This window comes from Cucumis melo, chromosome 8 (genome assembly GCF_025177605.1).
Source record: "Cucumis melo cultivar AY chromosome 8, USDA_Cmelo_AY_1.0, whole genome shotgun sequence".
In the NCBI taxonomy this organism is placed as follows: Eukaryota; Viridiplantae; Streptophyta; class Magnoliopsida; order Cucurbitales; family Cucurbitaceae; genus Cucumis; species Cucumis melo.
In genome coordinates this window covers 1,850,658-1,870,965 of record NC_066864.1, presented here as the reverse complement: position 1 = coordinate 1,870,965, position 20,308 = coordinate 1,850,658, and the positions used below count along the sequence as shown (strand labels likewise).

At 34.4% G+C, this 20,308-nt stretch overlaps 4 protein-coding genes across 10 annotated transcripts; 1 reads left to right on the top strand and 3 right to left on the bottom strand.

The window, feature by feature from the left end:
* Positions 1-1,047: 1,047 nt before the first annotated feature.
* LOC103484509 (glyoxysomal processing protease, glyoxysomal) lies at positions 1,048-8,998 on the bottom strand. Of its 5 annotated transcripts, XM_008441612.3 has the most exons (16): positions 8,839-8,993; positions 8,216-8,286; positions 7,220-7,299; positions 7,081-7,127; positions 6,810-6,984; positions 6,613-6,660; positions 6,434-6,499; positions 5,902-6,045; positions 5,048-5,167; positions 4,789-4,892; positions 4,284-4,369; positions 4,108-4,202; positions 3,277-4,018; positions 2,287-2,476; positions 1,711-1,802; positions 1,048-1,582 (listed from the first exon to the last, which is right to left on the bottom strand). In XM_008441612.3, the coding sequence occupies exons 3-16, from the start codon at positions 7,283-7,285 to the stop codon at positions 1,317-1,319; spliced, it is 2,241 nt and encodes a 746-aa protein (XP_008439834.2). In that variant the 5' UTR covers positions 7,286-7,299; positions 8,216-8,286; positions 8,839-8,993; the 3' UTR covers positions 1,048-1,316. The 5 variants fall into 5 exon arrangements, with proteins under 5 accessions (XP_008439834.2, XP_008439832.2, XP_008439837.2 ...); XM_008441610.3 differs by lacking the exon at positions 8,216-8,286 and having other exon boundaries at positions 8,839-8,998; XM_008441615.3 differs by lacking the exon at positions 8,216-8,286 and having other exon boundaries at positions 7,220-7,295; positions 8,839-8,983.
* Positions 8,999-9,852: 854 nt separating this feature from the next.
* LOC103484506 (fe(2+) transport protein 1-like) lies at positions 9,853-11,080 on the bottom strand. Its single transcript, XM_008441606.3, has one exon. It carries the CDS (start codon positions 11,066-11,068, stop codon positions 10,025-10,027), a length of 1,044 nt encoding a protein of 347 aa, XP_008439828.2. The 5' UTR covers positions 11,069-11,080; the 3' UTR covers positions 9,853-10,024.
* Positions 11,081-13,327: 2,247 nt separating this feature from the next.
* LOC103484507 (putative E3 ubiquitin-protein ligase RING1a) lies at positions 13,328-17,966 on the top strand. Of its 2 annotated transcripts, XM_008441608.3 has the most exons (10): positions 13,328-13,663; positions 13,822-13,864; positions 14,726-14,784; positions 15,592-15,673; positions 15,797-15,917; positions 16,025-16,066; positions 16,422-16,907; positions 17,096-17,200; positions 17,291-17,485; positions 17,565-17,966. In XM_008441608.3, the coding sequence occupies exons 1-10, from the start codon at positions 13,558-13,560 to the stop codon at positions 17,589-17,591; spliced, it is 1,266 nt and encodes a 421-aa protein (XP_008439830.1). In that variant the 5' UTR covers positions 13,328-13,557; the 3' UTR covers positions 17,592-17,966. The 2 variants fall into 2 exon arrangements, with proteins under 2 accessions (XP_008439830.1, XP_050944562.1); XM_051088605.1 differs by lacking the exon at positions 17,096-17,200 and having other exon boundaries at positions 13,377-13,663.
* Positions 17,967-18,532: 566 nt separating this feature from the next.
* LOC103484508 (dormancy-associated protein 1-like) lies at positions 18,533-19,875 on the bottom strand. Of its 2 annotated transcripts, XM_008441609.2 has the most exons (3): positions 19,463-19,875; positions 19,163-19,382; positions 18,533-18,868 (listed from the first exon to the last, which is right to left on the bottom strand). In XM_008441609.2, the coding sequence occupies exons 1-3, from the start codon at positions 19,566-19,568 to the stop codon at positions 18,832-18,834; spliced, it is 363 nt and encodes a 120-aa protein (XP_008439831.1). In that variant the 5' UTR covers positions 19,569-19,875; the 3' UTR covers positions 18,533-18,831. The 2 variants fall into 2 exon arrangements, with proteins under 2 accessions (XP_008439831.1, XP_050944561.1); XM_051088604.1 differs by having other exon boundaries at positions 18,533-19,382; positions 19,463-19,682.
* Between the last annotated feature and the right edge of the window lie 433 nt (positions 19,876-20,308).

Genomic DNA, 20,308 nt, shown 5'->3' with positions numbered 1-20,308 from the left:
TTAATGGTAGAGGAAATACTATTAGTTGTTTGTGTCTAATTTAACAATATATAGAGAGGGTCACGTAACCTAATTGACATAAAGATATATTATCGATAATAAAATATAGGGGACTCAATTTTTTTTTCTATAAAATAAACTCTACTTGTATCTCTTATATATTTTCCTTTGGTGTGAGCTTCATTTTTCGTTGATTTATTATATATTATATATTTACTCGTTATAATAAATAGGTTAGTACATACTTATTTTAAATGGTAATAATGCAGGAAAGTTTTTGGTAAGAGATTAAGAGCTAAAATGAGAATAAATTATAATAACATTTATTTCTTCTTTCAGGATTGAAATTCGTTATCTCAAGGTTGAAGGTTCGAATTCTCCGATAACTACCTAAACAAATGAATAATAGGGAGACGATAATAAAATTTTTGAAGGGCATTATAACTAAATTGAAGTCAAATTGGCAGCCTACTCAAATGGTTAAATTCGTAAAATATGTTTGGTAGGCAGCTCAGTGCATAGACTTTTGATAGATCATATAGATTTTTATGTATTGTTACATTTAGATTTTGAAATACATAGTTATATTAAAAGAAGAATATCTCAATACTTGTTGAGAACTATAATTAGTTTTTCTTCTAAATATATTGTCAAATGCATTTGTTTAAACTAAATTTAAATATTTGAATCTTACACCCAAACACATCTAAAAGCCTAGAAGCACAAATAACTATATTGAATCCTTTATTTTTCAAATTTCTAAATTGAAGTGGCCTAGAAAGCTTACCAACTACTTTATTAGTTAAATAGGTAAATTGTATCGTAGATATGTCAAAAAAGTGTTACTCGTTTTAGTTTGTTGTTATGTAATCTATAGACAAGGTTTCACATTTTAGTGAGATCGAATAAAAGTTCAACAAGATGTCATTCAAAGAAAAAGAAAATAGATATTTCAAATATTTAATTTACCACATTTTATATGACATTGTTATTTTATTTATAAAAAATAACATAATTATAATGGATAACAATTTTAGAAATAATAACAAGTATACAACAATTTTTCAAAATATTATTAGACTTTGCAAATAATGTTTATAAAATATCACTATATGTTTGATTATTTCGAATCTACTTGCTATAGTTGCAACTATCCCTAAAAAAAATAATTGATTAGATGTCTTTCATCTCTAAGGTGTAATGTCCATATCAAGATAAAGAATAAAATTATACCTCAATACCCGAAACCAAAAGCAACGCTGAACCAGCAGTTCCCATAAAAAGATATTGAACAATGCACCTTGTTTTAACAATGGTCATAACTTGCTACGGGTTATATCAGATGGAAGCAGCCTTTCCCCCTCGTTATGAAGAGTTGGCTTTCGGAGTACTTCACGCCGTTCGGCGATGAACTTTGCAAATCGAGAACCTTTCCCTTTTGATCCATGGTCTTCACCTAGCAATTCAGGCAGATCTGGCAGAGGAGAGGGCTTGGGAGATCGCTGTGACATCAATGCCCATATAGAAGAAAGCTGCTCATTTGGTTCATCCAGAACTTTTAAAACTGAGAGGTCCTCCATGTCTGTAAGTGAAAAAAAACGAACCGCTAAAATTAGAAATAGGACTCATGCTGTGGTAATTTATGTTCGTAGATCGTAAATGACAAAAGTTGGTCAAGCCACACAATACGATTAAATTCAGCTGGTCAACCTTTGGAGAACCTATGGATGGGTTCCAAAGCTGCACATGGTATGCTGAAGTTCAAGTGTGGAATAATAACTCCTCGCCCATGCCTTGCATTGCTGTATCAACATTTCAAAGAAATTATTAATTTCCAGTAGAAATCCGCCATAAAACTGAGCAAATTGTTTTATGCGAAATAACATCACTAAACAAAGCAAATTGTTAACTTGTTCCCCTCTTATTTGCATATGGATAAAGAGATACCAATCAAAAAATTGAAGAAAACTGAAAGCATCGCCCAAATAAAACCGAACAATCTACCTAAGAATAGCCGCCCACAAACAAAACTAACGAATAGGTTTCCTTATATTTTGCCATTTCAATTCTCAAGTCAATAGAAATTTAAATGGAAAATTGATTCCTTGTTTCTATTTCAAACACAACGAATAGTTCATTTTTTTACCCTAATATACTGAATACTTCAACATATCTGGAAACTTATATTACCCCATAAGTTCACCAGTTCCCTTTAAATAGTCAGAAGCAGCCTCTAACAAGCTAAACCTAATATGGACAGATTGATCTTTATTTATTGCACCGTACCTTGTAACAAGTCCAATCATATGGCCTTCTGAATTGACAACAGCACCCCCACTACCACCAGGGTGCACAGCAGCGGTTGTTTCAAGCATCGCAGGAAGATATTCTAATGAATCTCCTTTGTGATAAGATGAGGGAATCTTTGCTTTCACCACATTAGACACCACACCAGAGCAAACAGAAGGGGACAAGCCTAACAAAATTCAAACTAGAGTCAGATAATGTAAAATATAAATATTTAGGCATATGTTTCACGAGGCATTGGCAAATTAATTTGTGGAAAAAAGAAAAAAGGAAAATATCAACTTGCATAATTTGTTTTTAAAATATCATGTGAAACATATACTTCTATCCATAAACTCCTAAAGTTTAGGATGGCGCATTCTTAAGATTACCTATGAAAATCTTCATTGCATCAATTCTTGCACACATGGACAACATTTGTTTTATAACATTTAGGAGTTTAATTAATAATATTATGTTTGTCCAAATGAAATGTAATGGAGGCTATAAATTGATACAACACTTAAGATTTAAATTGATACAATAAAAAAAGTTCAGGGTTTTAAATTAATACAATTATTAGTTCTGTTTAAATTGATACAAGTCTCGTTTATGGGTATAAATTGATATTTTCCCAATAGAAAAAAAAGGAACACTAGAAAATTAGTTATCCTGTCCAGATGAAAAGGTAGAGAACCATTATTCAGTGGGACACCACTTCATCTGTATTAATTGGAAATAACACGTTCTTTTTCTTTCAAGGAATCCTTTTAGGCAATCAAGTAATCCATCAAAGAATAATGATGATGACTGCAGAATGACTATTAAAACTATTTAAATGGTCCTAAACTGGATAAGAAAGAAAGGCTCCTTCATCCGGTTCATCCCTAGTCCTGGAACAGAACTTTTTCTAACACCAACATGAACCATGGCAAACTAAAAGATCAGACAACAATAATAATAGACCAATAAATTTGATGAAAGAGATACCAGATTTCGGTCCCAACAGTCCATGTCCAATAACATGTATCTTTGACCCTGAGGATGGGCAAGAACAATCCATTATAATAGGGGAGAGCTGCTCTGGTATTCGTTCGAGCTGCAAGAGGGCAACATCCCAAGGTCCCTTGCAGATGTATAACAATTTAGCATCACACCATATCCAAGGCTCTGCATGACTCAAGCGAACACGCAAGTTTCTACGGCCATAGTTAGCAAAACTTAACTTATTATCCTCAAGTTGGTTGTGGAGAAGAATATTTCCATTTTTAGAGGCATTTGGTTCTATATTTCCACTCTTTTGGCCAAAAACACCATTATTCATTGAACACGGAGAATGCTCAGTGCGGGACTGCAGCAGCTTGGAATTTTCAATTGATTTTTCTCCACTAACATTTGTTTTCCCAAATCTCCATGGCTCTATCAAGTGGGCATTCGTGAGTATTAGGCCTTGGCTGTTGAGCAAAACGCCAGATGCCCATATTCCTTCGCCCATTGTAACAAGACAAACAGAAGCCACTGCCTTCTCAATTTTAAATGGGAAAGGACGAGAACAAGCAGAACTTTCTTGAATACTGCTGAAGCCTTCCTCAAATTTTTGTTCCTTATTCACTGCCAAATTCCCCACAGCACTAATACACCCATTGTCGTTGTCAATCCTTTCTCCAGCATTACAAGGTCCTAGCAGTAGACCACTGGAAGCAGTTGCGATGGCTCCCCATGGAATCAACAGCTGTTACCAAGGCTAGAGTCTCACACAATGCAATAACTCCAAGTGCAATTAAATTAATAATACGTTAAAAGCAAACAATTTCATCATACCTGAATCTCAGCACCAGTCATATAATGCACAAGTGGCCTAATCAGAACACCAATGAGACGTGCTTTTTCATCAAAAACTGGACAGCCTTCCATTCCTACCAGACGGAGTATCATAATTGTAAGAAAGAAACCACCAGAAGAAAACAGAATACAATAGAGCAGAAAGATAAACATACCAGGAAGACACCGCATGTCAGCCATCAGTAATGACTTGCTCAATGAGCTAGGAGGGTAGCAATTGGAAATTGATCCAACCGATATGCTAATTTGGTCAAAAATCAAAGGCTACTAGTCACACAACAAACACCAGATGCAATAACAGACTCAATCTGAATTATTTGACAGTATATTTCCCCCTTGAAAGCAATTAGGATTGGCAAACAGAAAATAGATATGTAAATTCAGAAACATGTCACTATTGATAAATATGAAAGAAAAGAAAATCTTCTACAGCCATCTGCAGAATCTGTTATCAATCAACTACTAACATCTCCAGTGACATTCCAGTATTCCATTTAGTCATGCTGAAACCGATACTAACTGAACTAGAAAAACAAGAGAGGAACAAGAGCATCTAGGATTATACAAAATTTCAATGTGAATAGAGTCCTAAACATTTGCTAGACTGGAACTGTTTGAGAACTCAAGGGTAAAATTGTATGAACTATATAACAGATATACCTGTTAAGGAAATGCACCGGTGATAGAACACCAAAAGGAGAACCAACAGCAAGAAGAAAGGATCCTCTCTGCCTTGAGGGAGATATATTTATGTTTGGCATGTCCTAAAGAACTCAAATATTAGTAACTAGCACTAGACATTACAAGTAAAAAAGACAAAGCTAACGCTTTGGACATTCATGAAATGCCTAACCTATCCTGCAATCCATAGAAGTGAAATTTTCTAATGAATGGCAGGCAAGGAGAGGTAGGAAATCACCTTTGAGAGTGAGGTAACACCAAGAATGGCGATTCTTATTGTTAAGTCATTGTTCTTGTTAGATCCTTCCAAATCCAAAAATCTCTGGCTACCAACAATAGTCCTCTTTTCATTCTCAATCTGAAAATGAACCAGAAACTACACTAAGGAGACTTAAAACGAGAGAGAGAGGGAGGGAGGGAGGGAGGGCCATAAATATGGTGGCAAAACAAAAGAAGTGCAATTATATTAAATTTATTGCTGGCTCTCCTTCTTTATCTATTGTTTCCCAAATAGAGTTAAAACAACTTGGGACACTCTGTGAAGCACAATGGAACACTCAGTTTTGATCTAGGTGGGTGCCTCATTTGAGCATTATATTTGGCTTCATCCTAACCCTGGTTTGTGTCCCCTTTTGTTGCACTTCCCACCAAATTAATAAAAGGTTTTTTTTTCCTTTTCTTTTTTTTTTTTTTTTTGGTTAAATGGGTATCGATCCAGTTAGTTGTTACAAGCAAATTCAATTTGACAATGTGTTAATGCTGTAGCTTCTTCTAGGTGGCCATACATGATTCTACCTACATTGGCAAGTTAACCTTTTACAGTTTTATATAATTATTACCTTTGTTGTCTCGTGATATATAGATTACAAGAGAAAGGGAAGTATGTATGGTAATTCAACTATTTTATCAACCAAAGGACCACTCACCATGCTAAACTCTTACATATGTGGTATGATAGCTCTTCCTAGAGAAAATTTGTTTAATAGAATATTAACTCGAACAACCTTCAAATTTCATTTATCAAGAGTTAGGTTCATTTCTTCAAATGAGTATTGTTTTAGTTCATAAATAAAAGACAGCAGATATTAAAACCTGTCCCCGAAGAGAATCCCTAAAAGATGGAGAACCATTTGTATATGAGGCCAAAGACCAGCCGACCTCCCATCTCTGATGTAATGAATCTAAGGATGCATCCATGACTGATTGAAGAGCAGTGGCAGATGTAGGTATATCATACTGCAAAATACAGTTATCTAAATTGACAAAAAAAAAAAAAAAAAAAAAAAAACAATTGCATGCCAGCTAAATAAATTCAAACACATAATATATTATTAAAACAAAATGTGCAAATGCTTACTATCAGAGGCAGAGTAGCGAGTAAACAAGGTGTTATTGGAAAGAACACATACTCCTAAATTTATGTAACGTTGTTTTCTACGGCAGTGGGATCAGAAAAACTTATACCTTAAAATAAACTGACATAAAAAATAAAGGCTGAACCTAATCCATGATTACAGAAATTTACCCTGTGAGTTAAACATCACCATAGAAAAATAGAAGTCTAATTTGGATTTCATGAAACTGTTGGAATCCCATCTAAATAGTGAGAAAAATGATTGCCTACCAAAGCCAACAAGTGCGCAGCATGCCAGTGAGGAGTTTTGCTAACATCAGAATCTCTCGAGATACCCTGTGTCGCAAGGGATTATTCATATGTGAGTTTTGACTGCTAAATTAACCATTCAAGAAAACTTGTGAACTTATCAAATATACAATTACAATTTACAATCTTATAAATTATACCTCAACCATAATGTCAATCTGAACACCAGGAATTAACTCAGGCTTTCCCTGCAGATAGTAAAAAGGCTAATCAAATAAATTGATCCAGTTAATCACATATATAAATCTAACAAGCGGAAAATGATAATTTTATAACTACAACAAAACCCAGAACAGTTACAATTCCCCCCTTCTGCAGCATTGTAAGTGAAGTTAACCTTGTGAATAGTATCTCTGTGTTGAAGTGGCATAAAAGGCTCAAAAATGGAGGAAACAGTAAGAACCAATGTTGCAAATTGATCCTTATAATTACCAAGATGCTTAGTGGCCCTGCTGTCATAAAGGGTTTCAGGTAATATCATTCCAGATGCTGAAAGAGTTGTCCTCCCAGAACTTCACATGCCAAATAAGTAGAGGGAATCCATTAATTATTTTCCAAGTCAAAGACATACAACAACTAAAACAATCTATCAGATAAGAAATTCTCACTGATACTGATGGAATGCATGTTTTTGCATCTTCAGGCCCTTCGGGTCCTAAATCATAAGGCTCGCACTGATTTTTCACCATCTCAACGGAAATTGAAGCATGGGAACATGGAAAAGGGGCAAGGAAGATAGTGACTCACAGGGCCTTGGACTCTGACCATGATGGCAAAATTTCTAGCGTGATCCACAATTTCACGTTTCGCCATGACTGGAAGACTGGCTGGTTTAGAGAAAGAGTACAAGTTCAAAATAAAAATAAGCTCAATTGAAAAACAATTATGCACTGTTTCCATCATTCCCATGAAAATAAACTTAAAATTCAAAGGCGAGATAATGAAATGATTCTGCTATTTGCTTCAGGTAGAAGCTTACGATTTGCGAAACCACATTAGCCCAGCCAAGCATCCACATTCTAATACTTATACCAAGTAAACAAAAAGATATTCTACACTTTCCTTGATGAATTCACTGATCTGAATTTTCTGGTCTTAACTTTGCATTAAGAAAGGTGTTTTCTACAACTAGAAGTTCACTCGTTTCTCCTACAACCTAAACTCAACCCCTCAAGCCATTAGCATATCATGAGAGGATTTCTCATCCATAACACATAGGATTGTACAATTTAGAAGAAAATGCAAAAAAGATCCTTTACACATAGGATTATAATCTTTATTTTTGTCATAAAAATCAACGTTCACATAAAAAAACTAAATTAAAGTCCTTGATTGTTTTAAATCTAAATAGAATTATTAGTCTCTTTATTTTTTTATCATTTAAATCTCAATAAAATCACTATTGCTGCTATTTCATAAAACCTCAACTTCCGTTAAATATCAATTACAGATACATTATTACTCTACGTTCTTATCGTAAAACAATAATATTTATTAATAACTAAATTAAAATGAGAATAAAAACACAAAATTACATTATTTACTATACAAACTAAGAATGGATAAAAACAAAAAATCAAAAGTTTTTTTCCCAAGCCATTGTATTATAGACTAAAGGTTTCTTGTTCGAAACTTTAACCAATCAAAACATCTAAAAAGTCTTCGTTCCGTATTTATCCTCGTTAGGGCAAGGTGTTACATTCAGTGCATTATCCACAAAAACCAAAGTCATCAAGCACTTACCTTACTAAACTTTCTAGTTGTGTCCCTTCCGTCTTAATTTGAACTTTAATATTAATCACTGAATACGATAACTGAACGGAATATGAAGATAGTTAAGTTAATTACATTGACTGTATGTCAATATACAATCCACAACCAAAGCACGTGATTACTTGACTTCTCAAGCAGGAATCAAATTGGGGAAAGTCGAAAATCATAATCAATCAAAATAACTTCAACGATTAATCTTAATTGTACGTTGAAACACATTGAAGAACTTAATGACACACCACAAATTTACGGATATTTATTCAACCAAGAAAAACACGACCAACCGAAAGTATCTTCTATGTTCCTCTAAAAAATTATTAGTAAATACTGTACTAGCAGATTCAAGATTATGATCCGCCGAACGACCTTATCTATAATAATCGCATGCAATCAACCGGTTTGGATTCTAATTTCCAAGAGATTCAAATCAGCTTCACATGCGGTGAACGAAAGGATAGAAGATAACGGTAAACAAAGACGAAGAAAATGAGGAATGAAATAGAAAAGAAAAAAGAACAAATTGAAGGTAAGTTCGTGATAAATCTAAAAATAGTTAGAAGAAGATTGAAGAAAAATTGTGGGGAATGTGTTACCGGTGAAGTAGTGTGAGAAAGGAAGATGAGGAAGACGGTGTGGAGGATAGCAGCTTAGGTTGACACAATCAGCAGTAGACCTTCTTCTACGGGGCACGCGCGGGTAAGATGCTACGCGAAATGAGATACGTTATCTAACGGCACGCCTATTTATAATATTAATAGATTTTAATATTGTATATATACGGTTGGGTCATGGGTCTATCTGGGTGTGTGTGTCTTTGCTATAAATGAAAGATAGTAATTAAAATTTTTTTGCTAGGAAAAAATAATTAAGGAAATAAAAATAAAAATAAAAATAGAACTATAAAGTTTTGGCAAGTTTTTTTTTTAGAATTAATTATATATATATATATATATATATATATATATATATATATAATTGATTCTACTTCCAATTTTGTGTTGAGGTCTAGAATTTTGAATTTTTTAAAATTTTAATTGATGTTAATTCAAATTTTATGTTTAGTAAATCAATTTTGTCCACAGTTATAATTTAGTTTAGATAAAACTCCCTGAATAGCATAGAATATTTATATGCTCATAAAATACTCTCTAGGGTAAAACTATAGTTCTAATTTACATAGACTAAATTTTAATTTTTTTTAAAGAGTAAGAATTAGATCTATAATTTTGATTTTTACTAAATTTGTAATTAAATTTATATTTATTAATGTCATAGTAAGATTTTCTAATTGTGTAATTATGTGTCCAATAGAATTAACTTGTTAAATTACGGAGGACTAATTATAAAAATAAAAAATATTAATTAACATAGGTATTCACGTTAGAAAGAACTTGGATACATTTATCTTGATGAATCTCGGTATAGTTCCCTAAGCTGTGTTGCATATTCGTTTTTATTTTTTAAAAAGTGTGTTTTTTTCTATTTTTTTTATGTGATAGAGAAGTAGAAGCAAGTGGAGTCGTGTGTTTTAAGTTAAAAGGTTGTATTTTCTATCTAAATTCTTTCCAGGAAGAATCTTCTAAAAGTGTTGTTAATGTTCACTGCCATGATTATAATGAAATTGTCAACAATGGCTGCGGGTACTAACCAATAATCTTCCCAGTGGGAAAAAGAATCAAAACACTACGCATAAAAAATAAAAGAATAAAGCAATATATAACAAAAAAGAATAAAAAAAAAAAAAAAAAAGTAACTCTTAACTCTTCTGCTGTCTCAAAACTAAGCCCATTTTGCCAACAAAGACATGCCTCCAACTCCCAACAAAACAGCAACATAAGCCCATATATGCAGCTTGAGATTGGCTTGTAATTTAGGCCCCATGAAATCATGCGCCAATAAATCAACCAACGCCATGTAATTCAGCAACCCAGCCGATAAAGCATTCAAAATCCCCACTACTATTAGCGCCGTCGGACTATTCTCACTGTACACATTCGACAACCCAATCCCCAATCCTATTCCAAACGGCGTCGTAACCGAGAAGAAAAACACCATTATCGCCTTCATCTTTATCCTGTATTCCGCCTGTAGAATGCACCCTCCAAGCCCCATCCCTTCAAACAGTTGATGAAAGCACAGCGCAGCGATGAGCGGTCTTATGGTGCACGGATTCTCCGAAGCCCCTAGTGAAAGCCCTATCACTACCGAATGCACTAGAATCCCAGCTTCTAGTAATTGCGCAATAACACGGTGTCGTAGCAATTGCGAATCGAGTTTTTTTCCGGTTCCTTCTTCTTTACCCAAATTTTCACTCATTTCCTTGCGGTTCTCATTCTTGATCTCCGCCTCTTCTGATAATTGATCCTGCACCGACTGTTTATTGTAGTGGCTCAACGTAAAAGAGTCCAACATTAGAGTCATGATAGCGGATAGCATTGCTATGAATGTGGGGAAAGGGAATTTCCGCCATGGATTCTCTGGCAAACAGGGGGATGTTAAGAAATTGAAGGAATCAGGGAGAACGTGCATATAACCAGTTGCTAGAATCACACCGGAGGCAAATGCCTTGACAATTGCAAAGGTTTTTCCCTCTGGTTGAAGAACTGGCATGGCGCGGGAGAAGAGGGGAAGAGAAACGCCGATCATGCTCGCGACTAAAATTGTAGCAATGGCGATGAGCTTGAGTTTGAGAGACTCGGCTCTGTCATGGCAGCCTTGTTGAAGCTGAGCTTCACATTCGGAATTGGGAGATGGAATTGAAGCTGAAAGCGATGGAGAACTGAAGGAGAAGAGAAGGAGAAGGAATATGAGATTACGAGCCATGGCTGTGTTAAAATTAACCGAAGAAGGTTTGAGTTTTTAACTGATTTCTGTTGAGATTTAAAGGATTCAAACTGTCGTTGAAATGGCGGTAATAGCCTCCATTGGTTGAAAGAAAAAAGTGGAGTCAGATTCTAAACTAGAGGTGAAATGAAGGGTATTTCGATAAATTGACATGGAATTGTAAAACTTGAGGTGGGCGTGTGGAAGTTGTGACGTACACACAGTATGACTAGACTTTCGTCGAGGAGATTCACTCTCTACAGCTGACGTGGCATCGATTATTTACTTTTACCATGTGTAACAATGCCACGTAGATTATATCTCCCTCTCTATAGGGTGTTTTCAATTTAATAATTAAACCACTTTTAATTCACATCTTATCCTAAAATAAGCAGTGTTACTCTACTTAGTTCTCAATCATGTTTATATCCTATTTAATTTAATAAATGAAGTTTTCTTTTTCTTTCATAGTTTTTAAACTTTACCTATTTGATTAATATTTTCAAAAGAAAAATATCACAACATTCATCTTTTTTTATAGAAATTTGTTTAGTTCAATAGTAATTAATATGTAATTATGCTACAATATGAACGATAATAAATTAACTTGTATGATAAGCTAGCACAATACCAAGCAATTGTTGGGGCTTCACAATAACTATTACATTGTTTTCAAATTTAACCAATTTTGATTGATTAAAGTATTCAAAATATATTGAATATTCTAAATTACTCTAGAAAAACACATATTCTTAATTCAATTGATGGTTTCAAATCTAATAGTAATAATTTGACCAAATAATAACAACAACAACCATGTAAGAAAATACAGTATGGAAATTAAACATATTTATATTGAAAATTCTCATAGTTAACAATTCTAAAAAACAATAACCAACAACTCAATTTAATATTGAAAATACATGTATTAAAATTAGATTTTTAAAAATCCATAGATTAAATTTTAATGAATGAACAACTAAAACAATATTTTGTTATTATAAATAAGGCAAATGTTAAAAATAAATAACAAGGAAAAGTATATACATATACACAGTAGTGACTTATAAGCCTCCAAAGAACATCCGATGAATCCATGAATTTAATTTCTCATGTAATATCTCTACAAGTAGACTATACTATCAAGCTTCTTCTAAGGTCTATCATTATCAAAAAAAAAAAAAAAACAAAAAACACAGCACTCAATCATCTAATTAATTATTAAATAATATAAAATAAAAATGATATAACTAAATTATGCAACTTATACAATGTGAAAAAAGGTTAAAATAGTTTGGATTTTAGTTTAGTAGTGAAATCAGTTGGCCTTTAACTTCAAGTATCTCTGCCAAAAGGTCATTAGAGACCATTCCAAACTTCGATGTATGAGAAATTAATCAAAACCAAGCCATCTTTCACTTTCAGCCACAAGTTAAAACAATATGAATATAACGTCCAATGACATGTAATCTAAACAAAAACTATCATTACATGTTTCATATCAATATTTTTTTTTTTTTTATTTGTCTTAAACGAACCTTACATAATGGATCATCATTAACTAAACTCATCCACTAAATTTGTTACTAGCATTTAACGAGTGATAATATTATTAGATAATTGAATATTAATTTATTTTGTTCCTACTTAAAATTGTGAGTTAATTGATAATTTTAAGATGATATAAAAACAAATGTGAAAAACGTTAGATGATATAGTATATAAATTTATATTATCTTATGGTTTTATAACTCTGACTTGATTTATCCTAAACAACTTCAAGAAACAGACATAATTTTTTAGAACAACATTAGAATGGAGAAAAATGAGGGGATAAAACACATTTAAGTATAAAATGGTTGATCTCATAGAATAAGAAATAGGTAGGTGGGTAAATAGAGAAGTGATTGCATTGGGAACAGCCATGAAAATGATTGTGTATGTAAATGAATTCTCTCTGCTGCTTTGAGGATCTGAAATTAAAGTTTATTTCATTGTATTTAAGAGAGGTAGAGAGTGTGTAGATAAACGACCCATTGACTTTTTTATTTTTATTTTTTTAAAATGTGGCCTTAAGCCGCAAACTTTGTTCAATTCGTAGAACAAATTTACAAATTACGAACAAATAAGGAAAAATAAAAAGAAAAAAGATGTTTGTATGCAAAATTACTAAAATACCGTAGATTGAGTTATTGGGTACAGTATGCAAATTGGTATATTATGTAAATTGCATTTAGATGAAAGAGCGTTCCAAAATTCTTTGGTGTTGTGTGCTTTTTTTTTTTTTTTTTTTTTTTTTTGTTTTCTTTGTTTAATCAAAATCTGATGCCGTGGAAATTTCGTAAAACCACGAAAACGAGGCTCCCTCCCTCTCGGCTCTGATATTTTGCTCCACCGCCCCCTTCATCGTCCTCTACGAACCTCAATTTTTCTCAACTTACAACTTCTTTTCTTCCTTTCTTCAACTTATTTTGCTTCAGAACGAAGCAATGCCGGCTCGAAAGCGCGCTTACGACTCTCTCGATGTTGATCTTTTGCCGCCGCGACTCCATAATACCTTCAATAATGAACGCTCTCAAGACGAACAATCTCAGGGTACGCTTCTTTTTTCTCTTCACCAACCTTAATTTTCACGATGTACCCTATTCTTTGATCTTCCTGCATTTCATATATCTTATTATTTCTTTCTTTAATTATTTTCTTTGTGTTTGTACTGAGTTCGTGGTGTTCTTTGTTGTTCCTTCTTTTCCCAGAATCCGATCGAAGCTCTTCGTCCAGTCAAGGAGATGAGGACGAGTATGTTCCGTTTATGAGCTCTGTTTTGAGTTTGCTTCTTTTTGTTCGTCTTCTTTTCCGTGTTGTTCCCTTTTACTCTATTTACTCTTTTGATTTGTTTCGTCTGGTTGGTTATGGAGTTTCTTTCGTGGCTAACTGCTTGGGATTGATTTGGGATCTGCATGGTGTGCCTCGTGGTATTGTTCGTTGAGGTCTTGCTGTGACCGTATTCGAAGACCAGCTGTGTACGCTTCACGTGCCGAGGCACTCGTCGATTTTTTTCCTGCACCGGAGTTTTCCTTAGTTTCAAGTTTTGAGTTTCTTTTCCGATTATGGTTAGTGGAATTGGGAGCTGGATCTTGTGGGAGAAGTGAGTTCTCGAGGTTGTATGTGCGATCAATCTGTTTTTACATATGCTACGAGTTGCTGGGTGGGTAATGACGATGGAGCTCACATGGTTTTAGCTTCTCTATGATGTTAAAGCTCACATGATTCGAGATCAAGTATTCACTCAACGTGGAATCAAGCTTACTATAACTGAAGCGTTCACGGGAAAATTTTGCTGGTTCCCGCCATTGATTATCGGATCCAATTTTACGCAATTTCCAATAAGATAACGACTGGAAAACCCGGCATTTCATTAGGAACGAGTTACCTAAATTTTTGACAGCTTGAGCGGTGCCCTTTCGCTCACGCGATGAACGAACTATTTGGGTTTGGGTCGTGTTATAGAATATTTGTGTTTGAGACTATGAACAGAAAGTTGTTTATCGGTTCTATAATTGCATGGTGAACAGTAGAATTCCCTGAACAATTAACACGATCTTATGTGTTTTGCGATTGTTCCGGCATCCTAAATCTCTGTCTGGTTTTCTTTTCCAGATTTATCGCCGTGAAACTGTCAGACATTCGGAAAGAAGTTCAATGTCCTATCTGCTTAGGTATGTTTGATTAATCCCTTCTTGTTGAACATATTTGTCTCACGTAAAAAAAGATTTCTATTGATTCGAACATCTGGTTTTAATACTTATACAATTCGCGTTCTCCAAGTGCATAAACATGCTTACTTCTTGAAACGGTCTAGCTGTTTAATATAGGTTTCAATGTGTCATCCAGGTCTTTACTGACTTTAACAAGATTGTTGTCACATACTGAAAATCAATCATCATATATAATTAACTTATTTTTGTCAGTTTGTATACTAACCAATCTATAAGGCTATTTCAAATGATTAAGCCCGGGATTAAATGCAAAGGAGGAGAGGATTAATTTTTCCACCTCCGAGTGATTGAATTATGTCACATATGAGGCTATGGGATTTGGTTTTCATTTCTTTTGGTGTTCAATATTCCTTTTCGAACCTTACCATTTCAGGCTACATATAAGTTCATTTGGAGCCGCTGGTTTGTGATGTTGTTACATGTTTGCACACAACAATTTGTAAATTTATGCCCGTTTTGTTAAGATTGTTGTTCCTTGCTTTCAGTTTATGCACTTATAGCTGACACCAAAACATCTTCCTTATCATAAGACAATAACTAAATTCCAAATCAAAACATTCCTAAAATTTGACATTTTTTAGTGGTTGTATGCAAGTACTATGAGCCGTTACATTCTAAGTCTTAGCATGTTTGGAAAATATATTTAGGTGGATTTGGTGAGGTTACCTCAGAGCTCACTTTGGATGTTGATGCATGAGTAGTTTTCTTAAGGTGGTTGATAAAAGTTTTTCAATTCATAACGTGCAGGAATCATAAAAAAGACCAGAACAGTGATGGAATGTCTGCACCGCTTCTGCAGGGAATGCATAGACAAATCGATGCGTCTAGGGTATGCCCTTATGTAATTTTTATTTTGATTTTGCTAATTTCTGTACAGCTCAAGAAAATAAACAAGTATCGTTGCACAATTTCTTTCTACCTTCCACTAAACTTGTACTGAAATTTGCTGCAGTAACAAGGAGTGCCCTGCTTGCCGCACCCATTGTGCCAGTCGACGCTCTCTGAGAGATGATCCAAATTATGATACCTTGATTGCTGTGTTGTATCCAGATATTGAAAAATATGAGGAAGAGGTGGGAATATTTTGTTTTAGCTTGTAAGCTTGGTGTTTGATAAATGATTATTGATATCGTCATTTCTGCATGCTCCAATTTTGTTAATTTATCTCTTTTATGGATAGGAACTGGCTTTCCAAGAAGAAGAGAAAGCTCGTAATAAGCAGGTGAGAAGGCTAAGCTCTGCGACTTTGTTTCCAGAGTTATAAGCTCATTTTACATTGTTCAATTTACATTAAACCACATATTTTGTTGTGCTAAAATTGACCAAGAGAGGGAGAGGAATTATTTAAGTCATTATTCGATATGCAATGAAAAGTTGTGGGGGGAATCGGGACATGAAATAGAGCATGTTTTTCTTCGTTGTTGTGCTTTTCTATTCCATTTAACTTGGAAACATCTCGGCCTGAACATCAAAATGGCTATTATAGATTGTACTTGTATCGGGTATATATGATCATGCTTACTTGATCCTTTATCTTCATGTTTGGTTTAAAATGTTACTTTTTGATTATGCTACAGATCCAAACTTCCATAGCTCAGACACTTCAACGACAAACTGAATCTTTGGGTAGGAAACGTTCTAAACCTTCGAGGAGATTAAGTTCTAGAGGACCCAAAAGCTTCCAAAATCATATTGAGAGTCTATGCTTTGATGAGAATGAGGACGAAAATGATTATGATGTCAGCAAAAATTCATCTTCTGCTGATGAGCGCATGGACACTAGACCTAAAAGACCCAGGAGAGGTGGTCCTGTTAGATTTTCACAGTCCTCTTCAGCTACCGGAGCAGACGGAGCAGATGTTGGTGGTATTGAACATGAATATGTTGGTGCATCTTTAGGGCTTGTTGGTAGCTCAGAAAAACTTTCTTGGGGCAAAGGTGGAATAAGAAGTCACACTAGATATGGGGGTACAAATGGGGGGGCTGGTAAAAATTCCAGGAATAACCGCATCGCAAAGCTGTCGGATTATGTTCGAAACTCAGAAAATGTCAGTGAGGAGGAGGTAAAGACAACTATTTGACGTGTTACTAAACTTCCTTACGAATAAACTGAGGACATGTTTATGTAGAAATGGCTCGCCTACTAATCACATGCATGCTGCTATGCCTCTTTTAGCTGCTGCTTAAAAGCTCAACAATCTTTTATTGTTTCTATTCATCAATGACTTTTGCCTATTCTTCCTGACTTTAGTTGGACATCCACGTTTTGCTCGTTTCCATGGATAGAAGTATACCTGCATTGCAAAGACCATATATTTGCTGCAGGCCTTCAGTGATGATTGGACACCTAAGTCAAGTAATCAGTCATTAAATGGAGCTGCACTTTATCTGTTTAAAGTCTTTCTTCATTTATTTAGTTAATTCTTGAACTTCCTTTCTTCCACAGTACGTTGCTCTTGAAACCGCACTTTCAGTCGATGTTGTTGAAATATGCGTGGCAAATGAGCTTCAGATGAAACTTGATCCTTCCACCTCCGAAGCGATAAAGAACCCAAGTAAAGAAAGTGTACAGATACTAAATGAGCAAGAGACGCTATCGACAGCCAAACTCAAAGCACATAGGCTAGCTTGTGGCTATCTGGTAAAAGTTGCACACTACATTTATAACCAATCGTATAAACCTTTTGTACCACATTTTAAGTTTGTTCCCTTGATTCCAGCTTTTGGCATATAAGAAAAAGGGCTAGAGTTCTGCTGATGAAGAGGAATTTGTTTGGCTAGGAAGAAAAAACATCAAATCTCTATATGCAGACACACTTGTGCTTACTAGCAATTCATCCTTGAAGATTTAGGTAAATCTCCATACGTGTATATCAACTCAAGATACCAAGGGCTATAAGAAGTTCCAACTACATGTCTATTTCCCCCCATCTGAATGTGTTGTTTTAACAACGTCCCCATTAGTTTCTTGCTACTGCTTTCTCCATTTCTCCATGTATATTTGCCATTTCCATCAACCTTGCAGTATTTAACTGATTTAAACAGATAAAAGTTTTGATATGTGAATATATATACCATGGAATATGGATTACAATCCATCTTCGTGATAGTTTATTATTGAATTGTCGAGTTTTTATGATTTTCTTTTAATAATTTATGTATAAATGCTCATGTTGCTCTAGGAGTAATGAATTGTAAACTTAAATCAGTTGAACTTTGCCGAGAGATGGTGCAAAATTTTAGTCAAATTTAGTTTTGTGGTTGATTGATTCTTCAAAAACCATTTGAAATTGATCTCTCAACTGCTAATTAAAAATTGGCCCGATAATTAAGTGTAATAAAGGTTGATGTTATGGAATTAAAATTAAATCCATGATAGTAGATTGAATAAAATAAATATTGAAATAATTCTAAACCTTCAACGTAGCTCACTGATTACGACTCTATGCTTATCCATAAACCGCTTGTATTGTTATTATTCCTTTTGGATTTTCTCAAACTTTTAACACATTTGTGGGCCCTAGCTGGAAATACATAGGCCCACTATAGATCTTTTTTAAGCGTGGTGGGTCCATTCCATTACTAACATTTCATTACACTCTTTGTAATCAAGATTGGATTATCACAATTTAATGGCTATCAACATCATAAAATATCGACTCATTAGAAGGAAAGAAAAAAAAAAAAGGAAGAGAAACCATATTTATTTAAACGACAATCATGAGCCACTTATCACCGCCGTGCACGGCGAACCATATGAAGTAGTCATCCGATCATTGGCTGTGTCAGCAGACTTAAACCCTAATTAATTACAGACTCACACAAATTCAACACTACAATATAAAAACTTGCTTGGACAACTCGGATGCTAAAAAACCTAGTTAGAACATGTAATATCACATAAACATCCAAAACCCACCGGTCAACGTCACCAAACACGACCCTTTTACGACACTATTTACATTCAACCGCCGTCGTAGCCGCCACTTAACGGTGCTCGCTCTTGGTGTCACCGCTGTAGAGCCTGAAACCGCAAAACAAAGAGTTTTTCATGTCAGACTAATCTAAAGACAAAATAGAGGACTCATCCAAGCCCTCAGATGTCAGGACTATGACAAAGTCAACAGATCTGACGGGCTTGGATCTCACTTGGAAGAATCAAAACTTCGAATCTTTTCTTATCATCCACCAACTGTTGGGAATATTAAGGACAAGCAAGATACCCCACAATCTAATTTCACTTCACCATCACCACAATTTTATTCTACACGGCGGCGCGTGAATTTCAGTCGCTGCAGTGAAAAGTGGATGTACGTACCAGTCGTAAACAGTTGGAGAATTGGGTTGAGGCTTGTCGAAGACTTCAGCACCAATAGTCTTGGTAGCAAAGTTTCTACCAGGGTTGAAGACGCTTCTCCAAACATTATCCTTACGCGCCGCCGTTAACGGCGTGGTAGGTGTGACCGGAGTGGTGGGTGTCCCCGGACTAGCTGGCATAGACATGGATCTTTGGTATTTGCTTCCATCTCCTTCCAAATCTAAAACCAACAAGAAATAATTTGTACCAAATGAACAAAACTAACTAATTAGAATGAAGAGAAGATTATGAATGAATTACCTTTAACGATCAAGGGCTTAGTACTGACTTTTCTGAGCTTGCCGAGGCCACGGACAGGCTGAGGTCCAGCCACAACATCATCCCAAAGTTTCTCAAGCAGAACCATTGTTTTTCAACTTCTTCACTTCCAAGTTCCAACCTTCGTTTAGAACCCAATTCTATAGTCTTGTGTATGCTTTTATAAATAGACCTTGGGCCATTATTTTTTTTTTCACCAATATTTACCTACGTCCTATGTCTTTTTCACTCCACTCTTAACTAAACAACAGATAGAAAATGGGGGTTAGGAAAAACCAAGGTTAACTTAGCTTCTTGAGTTGGTTAAAATTCCTTTTTATATACTTATCACTGTTGAGCCATGATCTTAGTATGGTACAGTAAGTAGGCTACAATCTTCAATTATTTTTTTCAAACTTCTACGTGAAGTATGTTTAATAAATCACTTATTTACCCTGTATTATATTTTTTTAAGTTAACTATTGATATTTGAAATATCTAACTTCTAATTTTAATATTTATGTTTTTTGTCAATAGTAAGTTATTCATGTTAAAGTAGTTAATCTTATTGTTTGCTTGTATGATCTAAATCATAGATAAGGGAAGAGGGATGTTTGACTAAATTGTGAAGTTATTTTGTCATGTAATAAACATTCAAGTCAAAGTGATATATCTTTTTTTCTTTTTGGCTTTTTTTAATTGAAATAATTCTAACCACTTGAATTAACAATATAAAAAAGTTCATTAGTTATAATATTTTTAAGAACAATTCTAAGAGAAATTGGTATAAACAGAAAAATAAACTATCATCACACATAACCAAAAAAATGAAAATTGGATAGACTTTTT

What these genes read in the sequence shown, in the direction of transcription:
- LOC103484509 (XM_008441610.3), bottom strand. Translation starts at nt 7,285, where the DNA reads ATGGCGAAACGTGAAATTGTGGATCACGCTAGAAATTTTGCCATCATG. An exon ending in GGGATTCTCTTCGGGGACAG is followed by an intron (nt 5,168 to 5,901) that starts GTTTTAATATCT and finishes GTTCATTTTCAG; the next exon opens with ATTGAGAATGAAAAGAGGAC. An exon ending in TGACATGCGGTGTCTTCCTG is followed by an intron (nt 4,203 to 4,283) that starts GTATGTTTATCT and finishes TCCGTCTGGTAG; the next exon opens with GAATGGAAGGCTGTCCAGTT.
- LOC103484508 (XM_051088604.1), bottom strand. Translation starts at nt 19,568, where the DNA reads ATGGTTCTGCTTGAGAAACTTTGGGATGATGTTGTGGCTGGACCTCAG. An exon ending in TAAGCCCTTGATCGTTAAAG is followed by an intron (nt 19,383 to 19,462) that starts GTAATTCATTCA and finishes TGTTGGTTTTAG; the next exon opens with ATTTGGAAGGAGATGGAAGC.
- LOC103484506 (XM_008441606.3), bottom strand. Translation starts at nt 11,068, where the DNA reads ATGGCTCGTAATCTCATATTCCTTCTCCTTCTCTTCTCCTTCAGTTCT.
- LOC103484507 (XM_008441608.3), top strand. Translation starts at nt 13,558, where the DNA reads ATGCCGGCTCGAAAGCGCGCTTACGACTCTCTCGATGTTGATCTTTTG. An exon ending in AGAAAGCTCGTAATAAGCAG is followed by an intron (nt 16,067 to 16,421) that starts GTGAGAAGGCTA and finishes ATTATGCTACAG; the next exon opens with ATCCAAACTTCCATAGCTCA. An exon ending in GGCTAGCTTGTGGCTATCTG is followed by an intron (nt 17,486 to 17,564) that starts GTAAAAGTTGCA and finishes CCTTGATTCCAG; the next exon opens with CTTTTGGCATATAAGAAAAA.